The sequence below is a fragment of the Lontra canadensis genome, unplaced genomic scaffold, assembly GCF_010015895.1.
Source record: "Lontra canadensis isolate GAN:19392208 unplaced genomic scaffold, GSC_riverotter_1.0 scaffold7, whole genome shotgun sequence".
NCBI lineage: Eukaryota > Metazoa > Chordata > Mammalia > Carnivora > Mustelidae > Lontra > Lontra canadensis.
In genome coordinates, this window is record NW_022631001.1 from 14029390 (window position 1) to 14047611 (window position 18222).

At 42.0% G+C, this 18222-nt stretch overlaps 1 protein-coding gene across 17 annotated transcripts in view; it reads left to right on the plus strand.

Moving 5' to 3' along the window:
- The window catches only part of SYTL2 (synaptotagmin like 2), a 66707-nt gene that overhangs the window by 20963 nt on the left and 27522 nt on the right, over positions 1–18222 (plus strand). For 8 of the 17 annotated variants that reach the window (XM_032852899.1, XM_032852895.1, XM_032852897.1 and 5 more), the window contains exon 1: positions 15310–18204. In XM_032852899.1, the coding sequence (XP_032708790.1) occupies positions 15405–18204 (2800 nt within the window). In that variant the 5' untranslated portion in view covers positions 15310–15404. Of the gene's footprint in view, positions 1–6688; positions 6771–7671; positions 7787–9379; positions 10184–15048; positions 18205–18222 lie in introns of those variants that run through there. The other 9 variants (XM_032852902.1, XM_032852904.1, XM_032852909.1 and 6 more) reach the window with 3 other exon arrangements.

Here is an 18222-nt window from a genome sequence, read left to right on the forward strand (position 1 = left end):
AGTTTACTTTTTAGAGTGATCATTCTGGTAACTCTGTGGAAGATGGGGTTAGAAAGTTCAATTAGAACATTGTAACAGAAGGGGTGCCCGGGTGGCTCAGTCGGTTAAGCCTCTGCCTTCGGCTCCGGTCATGGTCCCAGAGTCCTGGGATCAAGCCCCGCATCCGGCTCTCTGCTCAGCAGGGAGCCTGCTTCCCCCTCTCTGCCTGCCTCTCTGCCTACTTGTGATCTCTCTCTCTGTCAAATAAATAAATAAAATCTTAAAGAGAAAAAAGAACATTACAACAGAAGCTTAGGTGAGAGATGGTAAGAACCTAATGAAGGGAATGGAGAAAAGAGGAAAGGTATGGTGGAGCTTTAGAGATGAAATTAGAAGAAATTTGAAGGGTTGGTAGGACACAGATATCTGATAATCTATAAAGGATATGTGGGTCATTTGATGAGAAGTTCTCAACTCGGACCTGTAGATCACAACTGTTCAAGGAACTTCTAAAAATCCAGATTCCCAAGGCTGAGTGTCCCTGCATTTCTTTCTCAGGGCTGAGGGCATAGGTACTATTTACTACCATGTCCCAAGCATCTAACACGTGGTAGGTACTTAGGTATAAGTACCTGTAGAATGAATGAATGAATGAATGCCAGCACCCTCTCTTACTGTCCTTCAGCACACTTCTCACTACCTGACATCGTGTTATATATTTATTGTATGTATGTATTTTCCCCTCCCCCCAGATCCATGAGGAAAAGGACCTTTTGTTTATTGCTGATTGTTTCACTGCACTATTACTAGCACCTATAACAGTGCCCAACAAGTGTCTTGTGGAATGAGTGAATGAATGAATGAAGAATAGTGAGAGTCCAACCAACTAAATGAAAATAGTTGATGAGGTAATTATGAAATAAAGAATAATGGTGAATGAGGGTTAATGAACAAATGAATGAATAAATGAATGATTGGATGAAGCGGTTTACAGCTCAGGAAGTGAGTAGAAAGAGGAGAAGGGAAAAAGTTAAACTCCAAGAATGGGACTGACAGTTTCCACTCTTCATTGCTGTGCATTACTGAGAATCTCTCAGTTCAGTGGGCTCTGATGGTTATACTGTGATGATATACTGTGAGCTCCAGTGATTATAAAACATGGAAGAGATTGGGAGGGGTATTCTCATGTTTGGACAACTACAAGAAAGGGAAGGGCATTCAAGATAGAGAACTGGAAGGCACAGAGGCAGGAGGGAGCTTGGCTGCTCCTGAGGTTTGTTGTGTCCATTAATCAAAAACATCCCTAGAGAATGAATGTCTCCAAAATGAGTTCAGGTAGAACAAGGCAAAGCCTTCCCTGCGGTATTTCTCTCCATGGCATCAGCACTTCCCTGTGACATGGAGAAAGCAATGAGTTTTCTTACAAGGGACGCTGGGCGTCCTCACCTCACTTTGTTTTTGGTGGAATTAAAACACTGTTTTGTTGTATGTTGTAATGAATAAAAAGGCTAGTCTTTAAGCTTCACTGCCCATGCTTCAGTAATACTTCTGCCACAGATCTCCCTCTTCCCTTCTGCTGAATGGGAACCAAGCAATTCAAACCATGTCTTTAGTTCTGAAATAGTATTATTTTTTTCTACTAATGTTCTTTTCCCTGCAAGGCTTTTGTTTATCTCTCTCTCAGTCTCAATCCCTGTCTTTCTCCCTCTCCCCCGCATCTCCTTCTTACAGAAGGATTAGCTATTTACCTCCATCACCTCAATAACAAGATCAATGTGAGCCTCTTGTCTTGCTCCCAGGGGCAAGGTAGAGGTGAGCCAATCTATGGACAGTGCATTTGATCTTTTGTCCTTGGACGCACTGCATATCCAGGGAGTGACCGTTTCATTTTTTTAGAGGCCTGCCCCACAGAACCACTTCTATGGAGCTCTTTAAAACAATCTTTCTTCATCCTGTAGGATCTTGGATTTACTCAGTCACTTTTGGTGGAAATAGTTGCACTGTGACATCTGTGTGAGAGCAATGTGTAGCATGTGGTGTGGTGGCCCCACACAAGTAATGTTTTACTTCAGAAACTACTGACTTGAAAGGCTTGGCCCAGCATATTTTCTAATTTACTTCTCTCCCTTTATCCCCGAGCCATTTCTTTTGTTTATTTACATGATGGAGCTTCACTGAGTGTCACTTGGCCAGCATGGTGCTGGGTGCAGGGGGTGTGACGCAGCATTTACTTCCATGGTTCTCATCGTCCAAAGGGAGAGGTCAACAACAATGATGACGACACATGACAAAAATCACTTGAAGAATTTGCTTCTGGTTCAATACTGTTAATATGTAAGCTGCAAAATGCCTTGAAAGAAGGCATAAGATGTTGGCTGTTTTTTTTAACTTTTTTTTTTTTTTCAAGAAGGAAAGGCCAGTTAAGGTTCAAAAGCTCTTAAAAGTTGCTTTCATGGGGCACCTGGGTGGCTCTGAGGGTTAAGCCTCTGCCTTCGGCTCAGGTTATGATCTCAGGGTCCTGGGATCGAGCCCCGCATCAGGCTCCCTGCTCAGTGGGGGGCCTGCTTCTCCCTCTCTCTCTGCCTACTTGTGATCTCTCTCTCTGTGTCAAATAAATAAATAAATAAATAAATAAATAAATAAAATCTTTTAAAAAATTTGCTTTCATGTGCTTTGGAGCACTTTAGGGCTGGACACAGAAGCAGATGGGGTATCCAGCTGCCTAAGTGGTGTGATCGAAAACCCCACCTCTTTCCCCAGCATCCCTGCCACAGTACCGAACGTGATTATTCTGTAGAGCTAAGTCTTCAGAGACTCGTGTTAAAAAGCAGATACTTTGAACCCTAATGCCAATATCACAATTTAATACTTTAATAGTTCTCCCAGCAAAGTGAGCACATTTTGTCTAAGTTTTCCTTCTGGTATTGCAGGTAGTTTTTGAAGGGTGCCTGAGGGAAGAATTACAAGCACAGGGTGTGGAATTTGGCTTGCTCCAGTTTAAAAAGCTCATCTTGTGGAATGTACTGGATATCTTTTATATGCAGGACACAGTCTCCTGCCTCCAAGAGGGATTCCAAGAAACAAAGACACACAAATAAAGAGACTATACTCTCTTAGGATAAATTGTGGATCCTTTATGTGAATATCTGATCACATGATAACGAATAGTGCCAGGTAGAGAGAACATTCCTGATCCAAAGTACCAAGGAAATGTGCTGCAAGATTGGAGACAAGGAGACCCACTTCCAGTTGGGCTGATAGAGGAGGAGCATTGCATGAGGGTGAAATTTGGCTTGGGCTTGGAGATAACAGTAAGGATTTGGGTGAAGAGCCCAGCAAATACACAAGGGCAGGGCTAGGGAATAGGCTGAGTGCAGTTAGCAACCAGGCAAGGAAGTTTTGGGGATAATGAGTAGACCGACAACTTCATTTGGCATGAAGGGTCAACAGGAAAGAAGAGGGGGAAAGTACATTGGGTAGACGGCAGAGCATCTCCAGTTCCTTCCTGACAAATTCAGACTTCATTCCACAGGCCTTGGGGATCCAGGGAAAGGTAAGGAGCAGAAGAGGGACATGGTGGTCAAAGTTGTGTTTGAGACCATCCCAGCTTAGTGGCAGAATGCTGAGCAGGTTAGAAAAACAGGACTTCAGTATCAGGAGGTCAGATGTGAACCTCATCGAGTCAACAGAAATACAGGAGGTGACAGTAGAAGTGGAAAGGAAGTGATGGATGTGAGAGTCACTGGGAAGGAAGAATCACCTGGACCCCAGGCCCCTTGCTATGAACCATTGCTTTATTAATGTGAGAAGCCGGAGGCGGGATAGCCTAGCCATGACAATGTGTGTCTTTGGGGTCACGGTCAGATACCTGCCTCAAATCCCCAGCTCTTCATTAATTCATTTTGTGACATTGAACAGATTCCTTAGCTTCCCCAAGCCTCAGTTTTCTCATGAGTAAAAGGGGGAGAAAGGTACATACCTTATAGAGGTGTTGCAGAAAGCAGTTGAAAAGTCAATGGTTGCTGTAATGGTTCTTGCCAAATAATAGGCAGGCATGCAAAACATTGCTGTATTCCTCAAGAGAAACAAAGCCAGACCTTAATCTAAGAAGTCGCTGTATTTTCACAAACAGATTTGGAGTCTAAGACTCTTATTTTCATTTTTTCAAAGTAAGCAGACTAACCAAGTAGCTAACCTTGTGTCCCACCCCCATTTCATTTTCCCCTCTCCCAGCTACACGGTAACATAGTGAATACTGTGTGTTTCTGCATTTTAGTGACTGGTCCTGTGCTCTGAATGTGTCATTCCTTCCTCTTTTGCTTTCTGAGCAAATAGAAAGAAAGGCATTTTTTAAAAAAATCTAAATAATGTTCCTCCTTGTTGTTTGGCAAATAACATGAATTTTAAAAGGAAGAGTCCTGGTTACTTATCGGCTGCTGCCTTCCCTGGTGCTGGCTCAGTGGCCTTCATCTTTTCAGTTGTTTACTGGTTGTAGTTTTGCACGAGCTTCTCTACATGGCATCGCAGGGGGTTATAAAGATGGTCAAGATGGGGGCGCCTGGGTGGCTCAGTGGGTTAAGGCCTCTGCCTTTGGCTCAGGTCATGGTCCCAGGGTTCTGGGATTGAGCCCCGTGTCAGGCTCTCTGCTCAGCGGAAGGCCTGCTTCCCTTCCTCTCTCTGCCTGCCTCTCTGTCTGCTTGTAGTCTCTATCTGACAAATAAATAAATAAAATCTTAAAAAAAAAAAAAAGATGGTCAAGATGGTACTCCTGGGGGATCTCCTATTTACTGTGAGAGATGTTATGTACGCACAGAGTGAGGTTGCACAGTAGACATGAGGCACATTGCTGGGTGGAGTTTAGTAAGAGAGAGACTGGTTTCATGTCTGGTTTTATGATGTGAAATATACACATTCAGAGCTGAGGCCGGGGAGACCCAGGAACTGGGTTTCCAAGGAGCAGAGAGGGCAAAGCGTCGTGCCCCTGCTTATCCTTTGTTCTTGCTGAGTGGGAGGAGAAAGGAGGACAGTGGTAGGAGAACATGGGTGTTCCATGGACTGCCCCAACCAGCAACACTGGGTTCAGGTCCTCTGATCATGTGATTGCTTTATGTATAAGGAGATGATCTAAAATGTTCTGAGACAGGCTGCCATGTGCTATAAAGTTCCTCATGTCCCTCCATGGTTCCTTAAAATGGCAGTCAAGAGAAATTGCTTTCTAGTCCTGGGCTCTTGGCTGTGCATTCTCTTAGTGACCAGGTCTTTTTTTTTTTTTTTTTTTTTTTAAACATTGGTTGCTAGATGACTTGATAGAAATATGTGCCCACCTGTTGTGAGAATTTCCTCCTGTAATGTGTTTTTCTATTAGCCTTAATTCTGGCTCCATTGTAAATTCCCATTCTTCTTCCCTGCCCTTCCCCTCCCCAACCTTTTCCCCTCTTATTCACACCCATGTGATCAAGATGTATCTTACACACATCTGCCTCAGCTGCTGTAATTCCTTTCTGGAACAATGAGGAGGGTGATGAAAGGAAGAACGGCTCCTTTGGAAGTTCACCCTCTTCCCGGGAGTAAGTCTGTGCAAAAAGAACAACTGAAGTGCATAAGGAAGGAAAGGAAACAAAGCCGCGGGGATGTGGAGCTCACCACTGCAGCCACCATATTCTTGGGCCAGGCTCTGTGGCCTGGGGGCAGATTGTCTCCCTCCCCAAACTCCAGTTCCTTTGCTGCATGGTGGAAAGCCAGTGCCTTCCCAGGTATTGTCCAAGTTGTTGACTGTGATGTCACTAAGAGAACAGGTCTGAGGGGCACAGTGGTTTCAGCCAATAGTGACTTCACCTGTCATGCCTGAGGCAAGCCCACTGGAGCAGGACATCTGAGCAGGTGGTTCTCCTCCCCCCCTAGAGCCCCTCTGACTCTCCTTGTCCCTTCTTCCTCGGTAGCCATGGAAGTGGTAGCTCGGGAGGGAGCCCTGTGAAACTCACTTTTCTCCATTTACTCTCACCCTGCTCTCATCCTGGGACTTGGGTAGAGACTGTTCTTCCTTCTTCTGAGCCAGCGGCTGCTGTGCTTGGCCTTATCCCTCTTGTGTGTGGACAAGAACTTGCTGGCCAGCCTGGAGGGTGGGGTTGAGAGTCCTCAGCAAGTTGTCAGCATGCACCAGCCTCCCTGCACAGCATCCCTTAGATCTGCTGTCAAGTCACTGGTCTCATCTGAATCTTTTCTTCAGTTACTTCCTCCTGAGTTAAGAGTAAGCACTGCCATTCTATAAAATCAAGCCATAAAACTCTTTGGGGGTTTATTTAAGCAATGATGTCCGCCGCTGTACCACCCCCTCAACACCTCCCCCGCCAACCCCCCTTGAGATGAGTTCCTCCCTGTCATCCACATCTGATCAGATTCTGACTTGGAGATGAGTGCATTTCTACAAATTTACACTGTGAACCTCTTGTGTGCTTGGTATCGTGATAAAAACTGGACAGCTTCTGCTGGATGGTTTTGCTTGTCTCATGCCCATCTTTTCTTTCTGCTCTGCCTCTGCCTTTGCTTTGCTGCTTACTCATCTCTAGGCCCCAACTCCCTCTCCCTTCCTGGCGTTCGGTTTTACAGATTTCCTCTGCTGTCCTGCCTTAAGAGCTTTCAGCTTCAGTGGCACAATTTACTCTTTCTCAAAGGCTGAGGGTATTTATTCTCTGAATTGTTTCTTTTGCAGTGCTAGCATGGTCAGTCCAGCCTCAACCGTGATGGATACGTCACAGGAAAACACGAGAAAGTCAGCTGTGTCTCCAGCTAAGGTAGACTGAGCTCAGACTCTGAACATCTCATCTTTGGCAAGAATGCCGTTTTTCTCGCTTTAGCAAAGCACCATGAAATAAAGGGGATTTTTTTTTTTTGCACCAAATGCAGATGATTTTTACTATTTAATGTAAGAAGACTCTCTTGTGGTGGAAAAGTTGATGAATACCATGTTCCTGCATTGCTGAAGACTCTAATTTCTTGCCCTGGAGAATAAAAAGTCTCAAGCTACTGGGGGGTGCTTCTTTTTAAGCATTCGGAACGTGACTTGTTAGTCCCATATCAGTCCAAATTCTTCTTCTTGACTTCCTGAATCTCTGTTAGAGTTCTGCTTGTGGAAGGGGATTGCCAATTTATGAAACTCTAGACAGCAAACATTGATACTCAGTTTTATATTAATAAAAAATTCTACTTACTGATCCCCTTTCTGTCATTGGAATTGATGATCATAATAGTGATAATGAAACACTTCAAATACTTTGATAAGTGTCTTTTAATTCTTTATAGGAAAGGTAATTTACAATTTTATTTAGTTCAGCTTTAATCCAGCACAGCAAGAGTCTCATGTGGTAGAAAGAGCACGCTTGAGGCGGGGCGGGGGTAGGGGTGTGTGGGGATTCTGCCCTGATTAGTCCCAGGTTTACCCTAACCTTGATGATTCTATATTTTGTCTAACTTTCTAAGACTCTGGATTATGAGTATATTTTATACAGTTTAATTTTTCTCTGGCATCTATGGTAACTCTTAGCCAGCCACATTAACCAGGACAGTAATTTTTCAAACAGGCCAGATAGAGTTTACTGGATAAAACTATCAATACTGGAGATAATAAGCATTTGCTAACACTGAGTTGCTGCTATGACATTTAAAATGAGTTTAATAAGCAATATTGTTCCCCAGCAAAGGAAGAATCCATTTAATAGCTCCAAGTTGCCAGAAGATCAGTTATCTCAACAAACCAAAAGTGAGCCGTCAAAAAATGGAAAGGGTGATTTCTTTCAGACTCCAAAAGAAGGTAAATATTATTTTTATGGACTAGATATTTTTATCTTTGTTATCTGTGGACTAAGGGAAATTCTTAGTGTTCCTTTAACTAAAGTAACTTCCAAGGGAAAGTGAAAAGTCCTGATGGTTTTCTTATTTTACTATGTCCATTGGTTCCCTGCCTGAGGGAAGGAAGCAGAAATTTTAGAAACTGGAAGTTCATTATTCCAGTCTTGGAACTGACACTTGTTTGACCTCCGGGCCTTGGGTTCCCCCTCAGTGAATGAGGGAATTTTTGACCAGAGGCATTTAGTCATTCATTTCATGGCACATATTGGATATCTCCCACATGCAGACACACTTCGTGTGAAATTAAGACTTTGCCTCAAGAAAAAAAAGCCACTTGACAATGTTGTGATCCTCTGATCTGTAATTATCAGCCTGGTCTCTGAGGAGGCATTTGGTCAGGTCTGTGGCTTAATTGATTTAAGTCTGTGTCTTATGGAATTTTACCATTCTCCCATGCCATTATGAAGAAATACTAGAAAATTCAGTCTCTTCCAAAGCAACTGTAAAAAGATTCCACAGGCATTAAATATTGGACAAGGGGTAGAAAATTAACATTGAGTAGTGGAGTTGGAGTTGGAGTTATCCTGTTTTAATATTAGCATTTTTCCCTTTCTATTGGATACATATTATGTTATATAGAATATTTTACAGAAAAAAAGGGCACTGGAACATGCTACCTATTTTTTTTAACTTTCTGAAAAAATTAATTTTTGTTTTTATTTTAAATATTTACTTATTTTGAGAGAGAGAGAGAAAGAAAGCAGGAAGGTAGGGGCGGAGGGAAAGGAGAGAGAGTCTCAAGCAGACTCCATGCAGAGCACAGAGCCCAACTCAGGGCTTGATCTCACCACCCAGAGATCATGAACAGAGGTGAAACCAAGAGTCAGACACTTCTAACCAACTGCATCACCCACGAGTCCCTGAAAAAATTAATTTTTTATTTTAGAGATTTTCTTTTTAAAAATATTAAATTTTTTTTTGTTTTTGTTTTTTTTAGAAAATTAAGTTCCTTAGGGTGCCTGGGTGGCTCAGTGGTTAAGCATCTGCCTTTAGCTCAGGTCATGATCCAGGGGTCCTGGGATTGAGCCCCACATTGACTCCCTGCTCAGCAGGAAACCTGCTTCTTCTTCCCCCTCTTGCCTTCCCCGTGCCCTCTTTCTCTCTCTCTCTCAAAAAAAAAAAAAAAACCTTAAAAAAAAAAAAAAGAAAATTAAGTTTCTTTTTCTGGTTTTCATATATAAATTTTTAAAGTACCTTCTATGTTTTTCCTTAGCCTTCTTAAGGAATTTTAAAAATCTTTTCTAAAATTATTTTATTGAATATAAAAATACCACAATGTATGTATGTAAAGCACAGTAATCTTAAATGTATGGTTCAATGAAGTTCATGCCTGAATTTTTAAATGTTTTTTAATTAGGTCTGCACTTATGATAATACTTTATTGTCTTTAATATTTTATTACTTTTGCTACATGTAGATTAAGTTTATGTTAGGTGTTTTAAATTATATAGCTATTCTCCATTTGACATGTCACCTAATGTGTTTTAATTTACAGGTGAATTGTCAGAGTCCAAAGAAGACTCATCTATCCCAGAAACTTCAAGCCAAAATTTAGAGAAAACAAAACAGACATTTCCAGGCCCTGAGAACAGATCTCAGGTGAAAGCTCTAATCCCCAAAGCCAGGAAAATGCTCCCCAAATCACATGAGTTAAAGCTCGATGATAACCAGTCTTTTTCCCAACAAAGGACAGACTCCCTGAGCACAAGGGGGGCTCCCAGAGGGATCCTGAAACGCAACTCCAGTTCCAGCAGCACAGACTCAGAAACAGTGCGTTTTCATCAAAACTTGGAACCCAAAACCAAAATGGTGGCCCCTGGCCTCACCATCCATGAGAGAATTTCTGAGAAGGAGCATTCTTTAGAAGGTGACTCCTCCTCAAACTCCCTGGAGCCATTAAAGCATGTGAGATTCTCTGCAGTGAAGGATGAACTCCCCCAGAGACCTGGGGTAAGCCGTGGCCGGGAAGTAGGAGAATTCAGTGTTTTAGAATCTGACAGGCTGAAGAATGGAACAGAAGATGATGTGGATGTCGATGAGTTTTGCAATGACCCTCAGCCTTCCCAATACAGGAAGCCTTTGCCTTTACATCAGTCAGCCTCAAGCCCGACAGCATCCAAAAATGAAACACATCAGCCAATGGCTTCTGGTTCTTTTCCAGTTAATGGACGTCATTCTCCCTCAGAAGTTTTAGCTGCAGCACCAGAGTCCATTGAAAATTCGCCCACCATCAATGAACACAAAGCTAAACCATCAGAATTATCACAACTTGAATCAGAATTGTCCAAAAACCCTGCTGGTAAGAGAGTTGTCACTACTACACTATAAAAACCAACCCACGGGCTTAGAATGGCCAGATCAGCCCTGTAGAAGCCCCATTTGACCTCCTAGACATTCCAGCTACAATTCAGACAGGTGCCACTGGGGAATGATTAGAGTACCTCTTTTTTTTTTTTTTTTTTAAAGATTTTATTTATTTGTGTGTGAGAGAGAGATCTTGCACCCAAGCAGGGGGAGTGGCAGGCAGAGGGAGAAGCAGGCTTCCTGCTTAGCAAGGAGCCTAATGTGGGACTCAGTCCTATGACCCTGGGATCATGACCTGAGCTGAAGGCAGATGCTTAGTTGACTGAGCCTCCCACGCATCCCGATTATACTATCTATTAATGGGTTTGGAAGTTTTCCTCAATCATCAATAGCTAAAGGGCTAACTAAAACTAAAACCAGGATAGCATAGTTTCTGCCCATTATGCTTTTCCCTAAAAAATGTAACTATAAATTACTTAACCAAACAAATTACAGTTTTTTGAATTAAGTCAAGGTATGTATATAGAGTAAGAATTAAATATATACAATACCTTTGTACAGAATATATTATCCACCTAATGCATATTTATCAATTACCATTCAATTAAACTTTGGGCTTTTTTAAAGATTTTAAGTAATCTCTACATCCAATGTGAGGCTGGGATTCACAACCCCAAGATCCAGAGTTGCACACCCCACTGGTAGGCCAACCAGGCCCCCCAGATTTTTTTTAGTCTCAGAAAAACCTTCATTTTTTTTTTTTTTTAATTTGAGAGAAAGACAGAGCATGAGTAGGGGGAGGAGCAGAGGGAAAGGGACAAGTAGCCTCCTTGATGAGCACAGAGCCCAATGCTGGGCTCGATCCACTGACCCTGAGATCATGACCTGAGCCAAAGTCAGATGCTTAACCAACTGAGCCATGCAGGTGCCCCAAACCTTCATTTTCTTAGCCATTTATTCTTAGATGTTAAAAGTACTGAAGGAACTTTCTCCTTCAGCTGCTGTGAGCTGAGAGGCAAAGAGAATACTGCTTTTCCCTGCTGCCTAGCTAACTAGCCCTGTCTTGAAGATCTTACACCTCTCAAGGGATGAGACACTGTTTTCCTATACCCATATGACGATTTCATAATTCTTATGCTTTAAAAAACAAACAGTGGAAGAAATCATGCTGTGTATTCTCTCCCATCTTCAGTAAGTGTTCCTCCGGCCCTATGATAATTTCTTTATAGTCAGGAGAATTTACAATGGCAGCAGTCACATGTCTGATGTACTTGTTCTCCCCCCTCCTTACTAGTCAGCATTCAGTGAACCCTGGGTCACTTTGCTTGGCCCTACAGTTCTATACTTGTTCAGATCAATCCTCTTTTTAAAGAGCAAAGCACTTTCAATTACCCATCCCTGTGCTCCAGAGATTTTAATCATTTGAACACAAAGGAATATTTTTTTTTAAATTAAAAATTAGTAGGTGCTTGTTCAATGAAAAAAAAAAACCCTTCATATTAAAGGAACTTACTGAAGTTTGATGAACATGGACAAATAACTGGATGGTGCTCACTTAAATGTTTATTCAAAAGATGAAAAAAATTCTTTAATATTTTCCTTTATTATCATCCACAGAAAAAAATTGGTAAACCTTTCCTGTTTTTTGAACTGCACCTGCTTTCCCATGGACTACAGACTATCTTTATACTTTTGTATTAACTATTTATTTATGCTTTATGATTTTTATTTTCAAAGATTTATTTATTTTAGGGGCACCTGGGTGGCTCAGTGGGTTAAAGCCTCTGCCTTGGGCTCAGGTCACGATCCCAGGGTCCTTGGATCGAGCCCTGCATCGGGCTCTCTGCTCAGTGAGGAGCCTGCTTCCTCCTCTCTCTCTCTCTGCCTGCCTCTCTGCCTACTTGTGATCTCTGTCTGTCAAATAAATAAATAAAATCTTTAAAAAAAAAGATTTATTTATTTTAGAGAGGGAGAATGAGCACATGATTGGGGGAGGGGAAGAGAGAGAGGGAGAGAATCTCAGGCAGACCCCTCACTGAGTGCTGAACCCAAAGTGGGGCTCGGATTCCGTGACCCTGAGATCATGACCTGCGTGGAAATCAAGAGTGGGAATTTAACCACCTGAGCCATCCAGGCATCCCTGCGCTTTCTGATTTTTAAGTCCCAGCTGACCATGAAATTTGGGAGGAAGGCATCATCAGCTACACATGGTTTTTTTTTCCTCTTTGAGGGAGAGAAAGAGCAGGGGCAGAGGGAAAAGCAGACACCCTGCTGAGCTGGGACCCCCCCCCCCCCCAAGGCCCCGAACATGGGATCACAGCCAGATCCCAAGGTAGAAGCTCAACTAACTGGGCCACACAGGCATCCCCAGCTACACCTGTTTTGACGACAGGACTCCTGGCCTTAGAGCTTATGCACAAAGTTCTGCTTACTTATTAATGCCCTGCTTACCACGAAAATATATACAAGTAAATAATGAAGCATAAAAAGAAAATCAGGCCCCAAAAGTGGTAAATGAAAGTATGTGAATTATAAGGGTTTGACTTTAGCTCTGACCTCCAGGACAGTCAATATCACATTTGTTACTATACCGCAGAATACAGAAGAATTCCTCAGAGAAAATGGAACACTACCTTGCATCAAATCTTTAAAATAACTCTTCTTATTTTAAAAGTAATACACTTTTGTTGTAAAACATTAGAAAAGAAGAAATGGATATGGAATAAAACAAATTCCATCTGTGATGTCATCATGTAGCACTAACTACAGTATTGATAACATTTAGTTGTAGAGCCTTTCAATAATTTTCAAGCATGAATATAATCTTAAATTATGTTTATACTGCCAGAAGTTTTTTTTTACTAGTAGTATATTATAATCATTTTTTCATCATTGTCTTCTGTTAAACAAATGAACATAGACTTCTTCAAGATTTCTCAAAAGAACTTCACAGTTATTGACATATATTCAATAGTAAAATGTGTAGTTAAGCGAATCAAGATCTATCACGTGCCCATTACTGTATAACCCTTTGTTTTTTTCACACTTAGCCAGAGTTGATGATTAAAATTAAAGATAGAATTTTATTAACTGAATTGTCCTCTAGTGCATTGAAATATAGCTGACTTCCTAAAAATTCAGCTGACATAATTTTCAGGAACATGCATTGTACAGCTTAGCATCTGTAAGGAAGGAGGAATGCAGAAACACCTGGTGTTAACTTAAGAGACAGGTGCCTGAACTCCCTTATCTAAGTCTCCCATGTGCCCTTTGATTAAGGCTCAGAAAGGATTCTTTGCTTTCTTTTTTATTTTTTTAAATGATTTCTTAAAAATATTTTATTTATTTATTTGACAGACAGATCACAAGTAGGCAGAGAGGCAGGCAGAGAGAGGGGCGGGGGAAGCAGGCTCCCTGTTGAGCAAAGAGCCCAATGTGGGGCTGGATCCCAGGACCCCGAGATCATGACCTGAGCCAAAGGCAGAGGCTTAACCCACTGAGCCACCTAGGTGCCCCAGATTCTCTGCTTTCTTGATAGCTTAGAGCTTAAATAATCTTGTTTAGCTTCTTAGCCATTGGTCAGCCAACATCAGGGAATGGGTGATCACATAATGCATCAGTTTTGTTTAGTTTATTTGACTCACAGAAACTACTTTGAAACTCACAGACTGTAGAGGAGAAATGGGGAATAACAGAGGAGCCCCTTGAGATCATGGTCCTCAAACTCCAGAACAATCACTGAGATAGTTGTTAGTAAAGATTCCTGGACCCATCTTCAGAGATTCTGGATTAATCTATTAAGAGGAAGGCCCAGAAATACAAATACCCTCATTGTACCATTCTAATGTTCCAGAGGGAACTCCAGAAGGTTGTTTTCCCTGCTCCTGAAATTCTCCTTGGGCTGTGTTCCTCAAACTTGGTATAAGCCCGTCTAGTGTTTATTAGTATGCCAGTGGGTGGGTGGAGTCATAAAATCAACATGGTGTATCTTCCTACACTGTAAAGTTCTATGCATAGATTTGAGAGTAGAAGGAAAGTAATACTTAAAATGTAACATGGATCACAGGCGCCTGGATGGCTCAGTTGGTTAAGCATCCAACTCTTGGTTTCTGCTGAGGTCATGATCTCAGGCTCATGAGATCCAGTCCCACGTTAGGCTCCATGCTCAGCAGAGAGTCTCTCTCTTTCCTTCTGCCCCTCCTCCCATTATTGCGCACCCATGTGTGCTTTCTCTCTCAAATAAATAAAATCTTTTTAAAAAATGCAACATGGATCAGAATACAAAATCTGCATGAATTTTTTTTAAAGTAAGCTCTACACCCCATGTGGGGCTTGAACTCTTGATCCTGAGATCAAATGTTGCATGTTCTACTGACCAAGCCAGCCAGGTGCCCCCATATGAATTTTCAGAATAAATCAGAGACTTCAGAAGAATTTCTCAGTTAGGTCCATACCCCATACCTCAGAAGTCTACATTTACCTGCCTTTACTGTCAGAGCAACTCTAGTAGCATATCTTAATTAGGATGGTTTATATTATGAAAAATGCTGAAAAATGCTGATAGAAACAGTTAATGGTATGGAAAGTATAAATACAAAGTGCCTATTTAAAAGATAATGTGAGTGATTAATAATAATTCTTTTTTAAAAATTTTTCTTTATTTATTTGACAAACAGCAAGAGAGGGAACACAAGCAAGGGGAGTGGGAGAGGGAGAAGTAGGCTTCTTGCTCAGCGGGGGCTCTATCCCATGACCGGAGCCCAAGGCAGAGGCTTAATGGCTGAGCCACTCAGGTGCCCCTGAATAATAATTTCTTGAGCATTCTCTTTCCTTATTTAGAAAAGCATTTCTGTGTTGCAGACGGACTGTCTTGTGTTGAGCCTGAGCCATTTCAGGTGCCAGATCACAGCTCTAGAGACCGTCAGCAAGGTAAGCCCCTTCTTCTCAAGGCCCTAAAAGCTAGGACGTCCTCCCACTCTGGTCCATTTGCCACTGAGATAAGGAAGACAACTGATGATTCCATATCTAAAGTTCTAGACTGGTTTAATCGAAGTTCTCATTCAGAAGACAATAAGTCACCTCTCCAACATCCCCAAAGAATAGAGCTGAAGGAAGAGACAGACTCAGAATCACCAATTGCTACTGCCTTGGTGAGAGATGACACCATTCTAAAAGAAAATGGCTCGAAGGCTCTATTACCCACCAAAGTTAAACTGATGTCTATGGAATCTGATTCACCATTCCAGGGAAAGGGAAATACATTGCCTTCTAGAACTTGCCAAAATAATAATGTGACTATCAATCCCAAATCCATTATTTTGTCCCAACAAGGCAAGGAAGATCCAGGCATATTGCAACCATGTGAAATCTATGGCCCACATCAAGGGAATAAAACTATGGATTCTAGCCATGGTTCAAAAAACAGAGGAGAAGGAAACTGGGCACTTTCCCCAAACAGTAACTATCCCTACAGTGCTCTCAAAGGACCTGAGAGAGAAGACCAGGTTCCATGCAACATTAAGAATGTTGGCAGCTTAAGTGAAGAAGAGCCTAAGCTTCATGTTTATGAAAAAAACAGAAGAAACTCAGAAGTGAATTTTGACTCTTCAACACCTGTCAAAGAACCAAGTTTGAAAGAGAACATGAAGGCAGAGCGAGAGAGCAAAGGAGGAGATTCATGCATCCTGAAAACTCCTTTAGAGACAGAGAATATTGAGTCACTACATGGGGTTACCAAAAACAAATCTTGGAAGAAGCCTGAGGTCCAGTTACAAGAAACTGCTGAGGTTCCCAAGAACCAAGTGCAAAGAGAAAAATACAAAAGAGTAAGTGAAAGAATATCTTTCTGGGAAGGCGAGAAAGCTGCTGCTAAGTTAGCTCATAAAGAACCCACATTGTCATGCTGTCAAGGGAAACCTCCCGCTAAAAAATATCAGCCTGTGAAGTCCGTGGACAGTTTATCTACAGGCCAGAATGAATATAATCAAGCCACTAGCAGACAAGTGGTCCTAGAGGAGAATGGACACACAGCCCATCTCTCCAGTTTTTATTCCTCAAATAAACCTGAAGAAACCAGACCCCAGATCTCAGGTCCATCCAAAAACTATCCTTCTGTTGACCAATCAGGTGAAGTGTCTCCATTTCAGAATAAGATAAATGAGCACATAAAAAGATCACCAGTGGCAGAGAATTGCCATTATGAAAGGGACAGTACTTTACCGGCTTGGCAACATTCTTTGAATATTGGGAGTGCAGTGCACTCGCCTTTGGAGAAAGACAAACTTCTAATCAGTGAACCAAATCCCAACTTTAAAGTTATGTCCCTAAAAGAGAGAATGGATGAACCCAATACAGAACAGGTCTATAATCACTCTCAATTTGAGAATTTGAGAAGGTTTTGGGACTTAGGAGCCAATCCAAACAGTCAAGAAAATGTTGGGAAGAATACTAACACAGTAAGCCAAAAATATGTGGAGCCTTTTTATAACCAGAAACACAAACAATTCAGTGACATCAAATCATCAGGAAAGAATATCCATGAAATAGGGATGCTTCCAGGTAAAAAAAAAATTCTGGCAAGAGAGGAAATAGAGAAATTAAATTCAAAGCATACACTCCAGGTGTTACCAGATGAAACCACATTTCCATTGGGACCATCCAGAAAGTCTACTCATCATTTGCCAGGAAACGAGTCATCAAAGGAAAATGTGGGAAAGAATATTAAATGGTTTGTTACACCAGTGTTCAAGGAAGAAAAGGATTACTCAGACCAAGAGGTTCAAGAATCCATAGTTAAAACAAGTGCTTTGTCTAAAGACTACAAAGACACTTTTAATGACAGCTTACAGAAGCTACTTTCAGAAGCTTCATCACTAGCCATGCATCCTTCGGGTGGAAAAGTTCATGGAAAACAAAAGTCTGAACCAGATATTTCCGGAAATAAAACATGGCCTCAAGTTACAGATTTTGCTGAGACTGAGAGAGAAGACAAAGGACATAAGGAGAGCATTTATGAGCATGTAGACAAAACAGTAGCTCCTCCAAAGGTTAAGCTGAACACTTTGACTGCTAGTCTAGACAAACTCCTAAAGGAAGCTACTGGAACTTCACCCTGTGCCTTGCCAAGTGTGTTGGAACCTGTTACCACTAGGATCAACTCTGAACCTGAAGAGGGTAGAGTTTATGAAAAAGGGATAGAAGGGACAGAATGGAGTCACAGCACATCAGCCTATCAGAAAGAGCTAATAGCTCCTTTTCCAAAGGGAAGTGAAACTTTGCTAAATACAGCTCTCTCCCAGAAATCTGGAAGTGGCGAATGCCAGCCAAGAACGGAGGATGGGTGTCAGGTAGCTGCGGAAGGTTCTCACCCATTGGGTCCACCTTCCCATCTTTACAGAAAAGATTCTTTTGGGAATGTGGCCAACTCTCCCCAAGAGAGGCCTTCTTTCAGGGATGCTCATCTTGCTCCCCAGGATGAGGCATTACCTTCACGAAGGGAAATTTCAGAGACTGTAGAAAAAGTCATTCTTCCACCTAAACCTGCCTTGAGTGATATAAACGCTGTATTACAAAAGCTGCTGAGAGAAGCTTGCTATCCAGTGGGGAGGGAAGTAGTGCCTGGGGAAGTAAAAGCAGAATTTCCTGAAGGAGTCCAGGCAGCAGGTAGCCCCCCAAATTCTACACCAGGGGCTACAATGGACGTTACAGTTCCAGACAGAGATGATTTTTGTTCCTTCAATGTAGTCCCTGATAAAACTCAGAATGCTGGATCTTATTTAGCTGCCCGAGTGCCTCCACTGGAGCAAACCCGTCGCTCATGTAATTCCCCTGTTACTCAGTGCGGCAAAGAGTTACCTCAGGAAGTGGCAGAAATTGTGAGGGAAACAGTTATTCAGCCTAAATCAGAGTTCCTAGAATTCAGTGCTGGCTTAGAAAAACTACTGAAGGAAGCAGCTGAAACCCCCTCCTCAAAATACGAAAGTGACCCAGGGACTCTTTCTCCATCAAAGTTAACAGGTAGGACTGAGGTGTCCA